At 34.1% G+C, this 12,673-nt stretch overlaps 1 protein-coding gene across 16 annotated transcripts in view; it reads right to left on the bottom strand.

Moving 5' to 3' along the window:
* The window catches only part of HMBOX1 (homeobox containing 1), a 191,451-nt gene that overhangs the window by 46,490 nt on the left and 132,288 nt on the right, over positions 1–12,673 (bottom strand). For all 16 annotated transcript variants that reach the window (XM_041768221.1, XM_041768222.1, XM_041768216.1 and 13 more), the window contains one exon: positions 7,059–7,212. In XM_041768221.1, the coding sequence (XP_041624155.1) occupies positions 7,059–7,212 (154 nt within the window). The remainder of the gene's footprint in view (positions 1–7,058; positions 7,213–12,673) is intronic.

Here is a 12,673-nt window from a genome sequence, read left to right as displayed (position 1 = left end):
ACTGTATTAGTGCAGTTCTAGATGATTACAGCTCTCTTCTTTACATGCAACATTTGCTCTTTCCTTTTACCTAACTCTCACTACATCCCCTATTATAAGATCTCACAGCACCATGAACCTTTCCTTTCATACATATATTATTGTTGCAATTTTACTTTGATTTGTGTGATTATCTGATTAATGTCTGTCTTTCCAACCTGACTGTAAACCCCAAGACTGCAGGAATTACTTATGTTCACGACTGTATTGTAGAGTGACATTCATTTACTTGTTAAGAAAATGTTATTATTAGATAACATTGTGTAGTTGAGTTTTTGTGATAATGAAGTCTCCATTTCTCATAATTTCACACAACTTGACCCAAAATTTAGATTCTTCACACACATACTATATATATATATATATATATATATATATATATATACACACACACACACCCACACACACACATATATACATACACACACACACACACACACACACAAAAGTAGAGATAACTGTGCCACGAACCTTCAAGTAAACATTACCGAGTTACAGAAACCACCAACCCACAGATACCACTCTTGGTTTTTATCCACACACCCTTGCTTCTGCCTTTTCATTTTGTGTTACTTTGAAGTAAATCCCAGGTATCATACCATTTCATCATATTATATATTTCAGTACATATTTTCAAAAGACAAGAAGAACTCTAATTTTTATAAATGTAGCATCACTTACATATAAGCAACCATTATCATAACTGAATCAAGAATCATTTGGCTAATACATTTTTAAAAACTTGAAGAAATTCAGTTATTATATTCTTAGGGTCATGGATTTTGTTGACCTGAATTCCCCATAGTATTTTTTTTTAAGATTTTATTTATTTACTTGACAGAGAGAGAGACAGCACAAGCAGAGGGAGCAGCAGGCAGAGGGAGAGGGAAAAGCAGGCTCCCCATGGAGCACGAAGCCCAAGGCAGAGCTTGATCCCAGGACCCTGCTCAACCGACTGAGTCACACATGCCCCTTCTCCCCCCGCAACAGTATTGTTTAACAGAACTTTGTTCCATATTTCCTACAAACCTGGAGCTGGACCTAGAGGCCTGATTTGATTCAGCTCTGATTTTGTTAGAAAAATACTCTGTGGGAGGTGGTATTTATATCCTCCAAGAGGTATATAATGCCTGGTTATCTGTTTTTGTTAGCAGCTATTCATAATCATTGTCAGATCTATTATTTCATTAGTAGTTGACAAAGTGATGATATTCTAATTATAGTATTCCTTTTTCATTTATTAGTTGGGATCCTTCATTAAAAAAGGCTTTTTGTTTAATCACAGATAAGGTTCATAGGCAAAACAAGTTAAATGCTCAGTTCTTTCATTTTACCACTTTTAATTATTTAGTTGGTTCTCTAACATTCTCTAGTTGTGACCAATAATTTTTTTTTAGTATCATTATTACATATGGATTTTTAGTAAGTTTGCTGGGCTTCAATCTATTACCACTGGTATTATTGCTGATACTTAAGTTATCCCTATTTTTGGACAGGGAGAGCCTCTTCAAGTTAGTTCCTGAGTTCTTTTGGTATCAAAAAGATACCATCTGTATCTTTTGTATACCTATCTGTAATGGCCTTCTTGCTTTAACAAGATCCCTAGTCTTACCATGTATATTTTTGTCCCAAGGTTAGAATCAGGCATTTTTCCAAGGAGTGTTAATGGTACATATGACCACAATCTGGGCTCCAGGCCTGCTAATTTCTACTAGGTTGATCATTGTCTATGGGTTTTTTGAGTACGTAAAGGTGGAAAGTACACCTCTCCTTTTTTCAAGGGAAACTATTACAAATTCACATTATTATTTATAATTCATATTCAAGATTTTAGGACCCATAAAAATGATAGCTGGCTTCTTAGCAGAAATTGACAAGCTTATCCTAAAATTCATATGGAAATACAAGGGATCTAGAATAGCTGAAACAATCTTTAAAAAGAAGATTGTGGAAAATTGGTATTTCCAGATTTCAAAATTTACAATAAAACTGTAATCATAACAGTGTAGTAAAAATATCAATGGAACAGAACAGAATTGAAGAGTCTCCCTCAAATTTGTAGTCAAGTGATTTTTGACACGGGTACCAAGACTAACCAATGGGAAAAGAATAGTTCTTTCAACAGTGCTGGGAAAACTGGATAGCGGCAAGCAAAAGAATGATTTTGGGTCCCTCCCTCACATCACATACAAAAATTAACTTTAATGGATCAAAGACCTAAATAAGAGTTGTAAGTATAAAATGCCTGGAAAAAACACAGAAATAAATCTTATGCCTTTGATTTAGGCACAGCTTTCTTAGGTAAAAAGTAAAGGTACTAATAACAGACAATAAAATAAATTGGACTTCATGAAAATTAAAAGCTTGCATATGCCAAAGGTCATCATCAAGAATGTGAGAGAGCACCCACAGAGTGGAAGAAAATATTTGGAAACCATGTGTCTTATAAGGGACTTGCACCTAGAATACATAAAGAAAACTTACAATTCAGTATAAAGACAAATAACCCAACTTAAAAAATGGGCAAATGATCTGAAAAGACATTTCTCCAAAGATGAAATACAAACAGCCAATAAGCATATAAAAAAAATATTCAACATCACTGGTTAGGGAAATGCAAATCAAAACCACAATGAGAATCTACTTTATACACAAGGAGGATTATAACTAGTAAGACAATGATAGCAAGTGCTGGTGAGGAACTGGAACCATCATACAGTGCTGAGTGGAATGTAAAATGGTACATCTGCTTTGGAAACAGTCTAGCAGTTTCTCAGAAGGTTAAAACCATACATTTCACCATATGACCCAGCAATTCCACTAGTACACAAATTTCACCATATGACCCAGCAATTCCACTAGTACACATATTTTATTGATGGCAGCACTATTGATAATAGTTAAAAAGTGGAAACAATCCCAAATGTCCAACAACTGATGAACAAATAAATAAATATGGCATATCTACAGAATAGAATATTACTTGGCAAAAAAAGAAATGTAATAATACTGAAATAACCTTCAACATGGATGGACGTTGAAAACATTATACTAAGTGAAAAAAGTGAGTCTACAAACAGCCACGTTTGTATGATTCCATTCATAAGAAATGTCCAGACTCAGCAAATATATATACAGGGAAAGCAGATTAATGGTTATGTAGGGTTGGGGGAGAATGGGAAAAAAGAGTGACTGCTACTGGGTAAAAGAGTTTTTTTTGGGGGTAAAGAGAATATTCTGAAACTGATTGTGGTGATGGTTGCAAAACTGTAAATACACTAAAAAGCACTGAATTGTACACTTTAATTAGGTGAATCATATCTCAATAAGGCTGTTATTAAAAGTATAAATTCAAGATAAATTTCTATATGCACACACATACACAAGATAAGTGTTTTACTTATTTTGATTTTATATGGTTTACACTGAAAAACTTGATTCCTAGTAACACTATGATTGTCTCACCTATATCTGTATTTATACAAATAAAAATAGTACCTGAATAGTAATATTACCAACATTAGTAAAAAACAAGGTAAGATTTTTTTTGTAGTTTTTATTCCTAAGCTGTATCCCACCAAGAAGCATAGTCAAAATACTGTGTTATAAAGTTATTTGGTACAGTTCAGGAATGTTTAGTTCACAGATTTGTTTCATTTTAGCTATTTTTAGGGGTCATCTTCCCCTCCATTTCAATCTAATTTTGTTTTATAATTACATAAAATATTTACATGGTTACAATGTGAAAACATGGTATATTTAGAGAAGTCCAGTTCTGTTCTTGTCCCCTCCACAATCTGTTTTTCTTCCTCCTCTTCTCCTATTGGTAATCCATTTTATTTTATGGTATATTCCTTCATTTTAAAACAAATTAAAAGCAAATACATAAATACATAAGTGATAGCCTGCATTTGACACTGCTTTTTTTTTTAACATTATATTGTGGAGATCACTGTATACAGAAAAGTATTCATTTCGATGGTTACCAAAATGCAAAAAAGCCTTACAAAATATTTAAGTTATGGTACAGAAGGACACGTATGATTTTCATTCTGTAGAAAGGACAACTCATTTCCTTTGCTGCTGCATAGTACTGTACTATTTGAGCCTGGGAACCAACGTATGGGTAAACTGTAATTTATTCACCCAGCTCACTACTAGACACATAGGTTGTAATCAATATTTTGATATTATTGGAAACAGGGCTCCTACATTTATACTTTTGTCAGCTTGTCTTTGGGATAATTTTCTAAAAGTGGGAATGCTGAGTCAAAGGGCAAATCCATGGGTAATTATCCCCAATACTCTCAAATTCCTATCCATGGAAATTACTACATTTTGCATTCCCACAAGCAATGTATGAGAGTGCCCTTTTCCAATCAATGGAAATCAATCAATAAAAAAATGTTATGGAACTTTTGGAGTTTTGCCAATGTGATAGGAGAAGAATAGTGTCTCAGTGTAATTTTAATGTGAATTTCTCTTACTGTGAGTTAAACTGAACATTCTTTTATATATGTTTAAGAGGCATTTGCATTTGTTTTTCTGCTGGTATCTTTAGTTTCCTACAGATTTGGTGGTCTCTCTCTTTTAAAAGTTGTTTTACACATTAAGGTTAATCATACCAGCAAATGTTTTTTTCCTAAGTCCTACTTAGGAAAAATTTCACCATTTCCAGGGTATTTGTATTTTCTTCTATTATTGATATGGATTCACTTTTTTTAATTCATTTGAAATTTGTCTTGGTGTATGACATGAAGAATGTATAATTTTTGACTTATACCAGTAAGTCAGCTTAGTACTTTGCTTGGCTTTACAGCCTGTAAATAGGCATATTTATGTGCCTATTCAGTATAGTGAAAGACATCACACATTACTCTGAGGCCAGGGAATTTTACATTCCATGTTCTGAAGATAAAAAGTTCCACTTTCACAGAATGAAATCATACCGTGATCTATTGCTATTAAATACTTTGAAAGGCTTTTTGCATTTTTGCAGCTACTGGAACGAACCACATACTTTCTTGCTGGTTGTGCCAAGTAAGATAAAATTAAACCCAATAACCAATTCCTGGATTAAAGACACTTATTAATTAAAATTAAGGTCAAAAGGTGAAAATTAAAATTAAATAGGAGTCTTATACAGGGTTAAGTGCTCATATCTTTTTTTTTTCTTCTTCTTTTTTAAAGTAGGCTCCATGCCCAACGTGTAGTGCAATGTGGGGCTGGGCTTGAACTCACAATCCTGAGATCAAGACCGGAGTCGAGATCAAGAGTTGGACACTTAACCAACTGAGCCACCCAGGCACCCCTCAGTATCTTTTTAGCTGAAATTTGATCAGTGTGATTTTGTGGGTAGTTTTTGTTGATTTGGGAAAAAATTAAAAGAAATGCAAAGACTGCAAGGTTTAATTTTGAAAATACATTAGGAATATCACAATCATTATTAATATTATCAATTTTAACATTAATCTTTCTTCACACTGTCATTATGTTAAAAATGTGTATTGCTATCTTCATGAAAAAATTAAATGGCTGGATAAGTAGCAAAATTAGAACTTATACCAAGTAGAAACTAATACCAAAGTTTATTCTGTTACCCAGAGGAAAATATATAATGCTGCAAATAATTTACATTTGATAGTATTTAAATTCATGTCTATTATGTCAGAAGTTCTGAAGAAGGTTTTTAAAAGAATCAAAATTTCTAGATGCGAAAAATAAAGCAGATTGTAAATGTCAGGACTCTGGGATGAAAAAAGTCTCCCTCTTCTACTTAGCTGCTCAAGCATATAAGGATTCATTACTCAATGAATGGCCTCTACTGGAATTTACAGTGAAGAGAGCAATGAAAGTAGCATATGATAACATCAATGAATAATCTACAGTCTCATTTTGGCTACTTTAAGCAAACTTTTTAATTTCAGCCCAATCACAAGAACAAAACCATGGCCTCAATTTTGACATTTTCAATCTCCCTTTATTTCAGGTAGTGATGTTTATGAGCTGGGAGATTAGGAAAGAGGCAGGAAGAGAGATGGCAAAAGTCCTAGAGACATACATGGTTCTCTACTGGCTATTGAAAAACTTCATTTTATAGATGAAAAAGTTACTGCTCAGAGTTTGTGACCTAGACAAAGTTGCACAGCTGGTTAAATGGCAAAGCCAAACCAAGGTTTCAGGTCTTTGACTGAGTTAAATGCTTTATCCAGTTAAACTCAGTTTTAAAAATTCAATTCCATTTTTTCCATTATTTAAATTATTAAGAAATCTCAATATGAAAATTCAATTGTTTTTATCTTTGCCTGATATCTTTTTTTCTATATTTAATCTTAGGAAGTAAATACTTTTCTAGTGGAAAATCTTATTGAATATAAAACTCTCCATCTAAAAAAAATTCTATAAACATTCCTTGTAGGTAGGAGACTAAAAGGATAATTTTACTATAGGATCCACCTTAAATATACTGAACATTTAAAATCATATCTAATTAACTTATATCATTCCAGATAGGATAACTGAAGCTAAGGTCAAATTCTAGTCTAAAACATACTGAGGATTTACTATGGATCAGGTACTGGTGCTACAGTTAGAAGATAAATTACCAAATCAAAATAGAGACATGTATTGTAACCTTTGGGACTAAGCTCCTGATTGAAAGAAGTGAAATTTCAGTGGTCTCCTATACAAATATTCAATATTTCTGATGAAAACAAAACTTTGAAGAGTGTTTCCAAAATACAATATAAAGATCTAAATTAAATAAAATCTTCCAAAGTTGCTGAAATTACTGAGAACACTATTAAGTTATATTTATAGATGTTAACTCCAGTTTTATGAATTCTCAATGACAAGATCATCTTATTTCAGTAATACAGCATTTAAAATACTCCAAAATATACTTAGAGATAGAACCTAGATTCCAAATTACTTGTCTGAAATGAAGACTATCCCAATCTATCTAAAATTTCTCTCTTTGCTAAGGTTGGGAGATTGCTAATGGGAAAGGACACATGTACCTTTCCATGACAGCCAGGCACTCCTTTCTCCAGGTAAATCGACTCCCTCGTCGTAGTCGGAAGGTGCCAGATGTGGCAGAGACCGGGGGAGGTGTTTGTCTCCATTCTGGGTCCTCTATCGGAATGGGGGCTGGTCTCATACTTAGTGTAGCCCCTGAAATAAACAAGACATTTTTAGCAAATATCTTGCAAGTTATTAAAATCAATGACAAATATAATCATGAGATTAACAATAAATTTTTGTCCTTCCATTGGAACTTGCAAGCCAAATACATTTGATATTTACATTAAAAAAAAATCCCCTGGGTGTCTCACAGTGCCTGTCCCACGCCAATGCAAACTGTTCCCTTGAAACCACTGCCTAGCCTCTGTGCTACAGGCTATGGGCACTGAAGCAGATTGCACTATGGGGGAAAAAATGTGACCCAAACAAAAATTCAAGGGACAGAAACTCTTCCTTAAAAAGTTTATAATTATTTTAAAATGTCATTTTTTGGGTCACTTGTCTTTTATTTTTGTTTATATAATTTTTTGAAATAGAGCCCAAAATCTATCTCTTTAGGGGAAAAGGGAAGTATGGTCTTTGGACCAGTGACTAATTAATTAGAGTATCTTCTGAAAAATCTTTCTTGAAATTCCTGATAGTTTTAATCTTTTGAACAATATACACTATATGATCAGAACTTTTTGTTACCACTCAAAGGACTCTTGTTACTGAGAAAATAGAGCCCTTAAAGAATGTATGCAGATAGAAGATGAATTTAAAATAGCCCTAATTGTGGTAAACTCTTAAAAAACGTTAAATATAACATCAAAGACAGTAAGGTAGTATTCAATATGATTTGTCTACTAGTTAACTAAAATTAGATCTCCATAGGTCTACTACCTGTTAGAGCTATACTGGTTTCTGTTACCTCTTCAATGTAATAAAACTAATGGGGAAAAATGTAATTAGGACATTTTATTAATTTAGACTGGTCTTTTCTTTTCTTTTCTTTTTTTTTTTAAAGATTTTATTTATTCATGAGAGACACAGAGAGAGAAAGAGAGAGGCAGAGACACTACCAGAGGGAGAAGCAGTCTCTATGCAGGGAGCCTGATATGGGACTCAATCCCAGGTCTCCAGGATCAGGCCCTGGGCTGAAGGTGGCACTAAATCGCTGAGCCACCCAGGCTGCCCTAGACTAGTCTTTTCTTAAACAAGGAACTGCTAATGATGCATGTATTCATAAGTTCACCATCTCCCACCATCTTTCTTTTGGTTTGCTCTAGGTTAGAAGCTAGAAAAACAAAACAAAACCCTAAAGACAAACAAAAAAACCCCAACATTGTTTCTGACCTCTGTAGACTTATTTCAATGAATTTAAATATAACTTGATATGTGTTCATAGAGTTCAGTCCTGGGATCTCCCACTGTTCCCCTTCATTCTTTATACTGTTAAATTCATCTTCCCAAAGTATAATTATGATCATAGCATTCCACTGATCAAAAAGCCTTCAAAAAGTTCCTACTGCCTTTGGAATAAAATACAAACTCTTAATATAGCCCTAGAAAGATAGGTTGGAAATTGTTAGAAGTATGTGGAATAATGCACATAATAAATATACATTGATTTCTTCATAAGAGGAATCATACACTATTTATTATTACACATTGTAATTAATATGTTGGGTGGTTTTTCTATTTTACTACATTCAGATCTCTCTTTGTAGACCCCCCCACCCTTAATGTAAGCTACGTATTTATATGCATTGTTATACAGAGGCCCAGTATTTTAACCAATCCTGATTTTCCTCTCCAAACCTGTTGTCTTACAGCCCTTACCATCTGAGTAAATGGCATCCCTATTTTTCAAATTGCTTGGCTAAAAATTTGCAGATACATCTTTGACCTCTCTACTTCTCCTATGTATCATATATCCAGTATATAGCAAACCTTGTTAATTTTATCTTCAAAGTATATACAGATTCAGATCAATTTATATTACGTCAACAGGCTTTAGAATAAGCCAGCATCATCTCTCCAAAGCATAACTTTCTGGGATAGGTTCCAAAGATGGCCCTTCACAATAAGTCACACCTCCTGCTAATCATACCCTTGAATTCTAAGCTGGTCCTGTGACATGTTTTGACAACAGAAAATGGAAAGAGTTCAAGGCTAGGTCATAAAACGCTTGCAGCTTCTGACTACATCTCCTGGAATACAGGTCTGGGGGGAAACCAGTTACCATATAAGAAGTATGACTAACTTGAGACTGTGATATTGTAAGGAAGCCCAAGCTAGCCGCATGGGGTGAAAGATGCCCAGCTACCCCCAGGTGCCACAGATGAGAAAAAAAAAAGCCACTCTGTGTATTCCAGTCACAGCAGACACCATGTAGAGAACTGTATAACTCAGCTGACAGAAAGGCCCTAGTACCAATAGAGTCATGTGGTAGTCAGCCCTCAAGGTGGTTTCAAGGAACTCTGCCTACTGGTATTCACCCTGTTGTGTAGTCCCTTCCCATACTACACCAGGTTAGTCTGTGTGATAAAAAAACATATGGTAGAAGTGAATATATATTATATCTGACATTAGATTATAGAATATACCATAGTATCTTATCTTAGTAGCTCTGCCTCTTAGATCACTTGCTCAGGGGAAAAATAGCTGCCAAGTTTTAAGGACACTCAGGGAGCCTAGGTAGAGAGGAATTGAAATCCCTGGGCAACAGGCAGAAAGGAAACTGAGGCCTGCCAAAACACTCATGGTAGTGGTCTTAGAGGCAGACTGTCCCAGCTGCTGACAGCTCAACTAGAACCTCATTAGAACTCTGAGCAGAACCATCTTAGCTAAGCCACTACTGGATTCCTGACCCACAGAAATTGTGAGATAACAAATGTTTGTTGTTTTTAGCTGCTAAGTTGTAGGGCAATCTGTTGTACAATAATATAAATCAAATATAAGACATTATAACCATCTCTAATTGTTTATTTCCCATATTCCCCAATATACTATTATGATTATTACTAATTATTCACATTTATAAATTTGGCAGGAAAAAATTTCCTTTAATATAGAGATTTCACAATTAGTAAGAAAGAGCATCTTATTTACTGAACTTTATATATGTTTTTTTATGAATTTATATCTTTTGTCTTTTTCTTTTGAGTTATTCATTTAATGGTGTGTTGAAACAATACCAATTGCTAGTTCTAGAGATTGCAACTTTTTTCCCAGTTTGTCATTTGTCTTCATGGTGTGCTTTCTTTTTTCTTTTCTTTTCTTTTTTTTTTTTTTTAAGATTTTGTTTATTTATTTATGAGACACAGAGAGAAAGAGAGAGGCAGAGACACAGGCAGAGGGAGAAGCAGACATGGGACTCGATTCCGGGTCTCCAGGATCACACCCTGGGCTGAAGGCAGGTGCTAAACCGCTGAGCCACCTGGGCTGCTCTGTGGTGTGCTTTCTGATCTTAAATCTTACATAGTCACGTTTGTCAACCTCTTCTTTTGTGGTTTGTTTTGTATCACTCAGAGTATTTTTATAGTTTTCTTATTGTTTAAACCTTTAATAGATATATTTATTAGATACAAAAATGATTTCCTGTGGTGTGTGATGCAAAGTAAGTATTTAACTTGTTCCTCAAAAGGACAAGTGTGTCACCACACAATGCTTTAGAGATTCATGGCTTAAATGTATGACAGACTGTAGCCTGCTACCATAGTTCAAAGAAAGTTTTACTGGAACACAGCCATACTCATTCATTTACATGTTGAATTTACATTACCCTACATTTGCATCAAAGTTAATAAAGTTTAGGCATAAGGAGAAAATATGGGGTTGGAGAGTTTCAAAGTCTTTGTTTTGGTACTTTTCTGAACGCAAGCAGGAATTACAACATAACATGGGCTCTGGAATCTACCTAAGTTACATTATATAAATTCTGTTCCAACAGACATGATAAAAGGTTCAAGGCAGAGCCAAGCAGCTATCTCTTTTTACCAAGAGAAAGGTAAAACAGACTGGGTAAGGCAATAGGTCCTCTCATCCAAGGCCTAACTTCTAGTAAAACAATAGAATTTCAGGGCTTCAGTGGGTAAAAGATAGAAAATAGGTCAGTAAATTGTAATTAGAAGGCCACATTATAACTATAGCATGTTTTCTTAGTTGAGTATAAATAAAATAAATACAAAGAATCTTAATCATGAGATTCAAGAAAATCAACTAACTGATAATAATGGTTCTTTCTTGGTACTGGTGTTTATTGGTCACGTAACTTCTTTATAATGTTCTATAATATCCAATTTCTCTATATAAAGGAATTTAGGTGAAATAAATTACTTTAAAAAGAAATCAAGGCAACTTATGCACAGACGGGTAGAAACTCAGTAATTTCAAACTTATAAACATACTGAATTTGAAACATAATATTATCGTATTACTTCTGAAGTTTTTCTCTTGCTCCTTTTTCTTTTTCAATGTAGCAGTATTTAAAAATAGCACAAGCAGCATTCTGGAAACACTCCAATAAACACAGATTTGTTCTAGAAACCTTAGTTAATCTTGCTTTAGTCAAAGCGGAAGGAGAGCAATGAATAACCCAAGAATGGGTCCAAAATTATAGACTCTGACAGAAAAATACAAAGATACTAGAATGCAGGCTTTAAATCTCTCTGAAGTAAAATTTGGGAGTTCTGGATTGGCTAAAAAAACCCACTTTTTTTTTTTTTTTAAACAGGAAATTTGTTATCTATTTTCTTTACAGAAACATTTTTTTCCCTTCTTGTATCTGGGCTCTCATTAAGATTTTGCACATTTATCTAGCAACTCTAAACCCAAGAGGAAAAAAGTCTTTCCCTAATTTGCTGATAGATTTTTAAATTTTGATAAATGTTCCCTTTGTATATATGATAATTTTCTTATCAGATTTACTTCTGAGTGAGCCTTTGCCAGTCAATAAAATATGACTATAAGCATGTCATTACTATCCTGTTCATAGAAGCTACCTTCTCCAAAAGTAATTTCTCATTGTCCCCTATGTCACACACGATTTTCCTGAGGCACTGACACTCTGCAATAGTGAAGGGAGGAGGCATTACTTCTGATCTCCAAATTTACTTCATGTGCTTGCTGCATGAGCCTCCTGGCAAACTTTATTTAATTTAGAAATAGGCAAAATCTGTGCCATGAGCCAAGAGGAACTCAGCAAACTCTGTCTGCTATAGCAATGTTTAAATTAGACAAGGAAAAAGACTGCTGAGCCTAATTTGATTAAATAAAGGGGTTTTTGATGTCAACCATACTGAATTTAGTACCCACTTCTTTTAAAAAATAGGCATTTTTTTTGTAAATGTTTTCATAAGAAACAAGATAAAATGCATTTGATCAGTTTCCATCAGTCTATTTTATTCATACTCCTTGGCAGGCTTTGGGATATGCTGGGAAATTCTAATTATGGTCTGTTATTAGAGGACTACAATATATCTGTAACTATTGGGTTATCAGTTAAAATAACCTAAATATCCACTCTATTATTATTTTTCTTGCTCAGTTCACTTAGAAAGAGACTAGGGAAAAAAGAAAAACCCACGTATCCAAATGGATCCAGAGTAAAGAGGCTGAAAAAGAGAAC

The sequence above is a fragment of the Vulpes lagopus genome, chromosome 8 (assembly GCF_018345385.1).
Source record: "Vulpes lagopus strain Blue_001 chromosome 8, ASM1834538v1, whole genome shotgun sequence".
Lineage (NCBI taxonomy): Eukaryota > Metazoa > Chordata > Mammalia > Carnivora > Canidae > Vulpes > Vulpes lagopus.
Note: the sequence above shows the minus strand (reverse complement) of the source record. Positions and strands in the feature narration are given on the sequence as shown.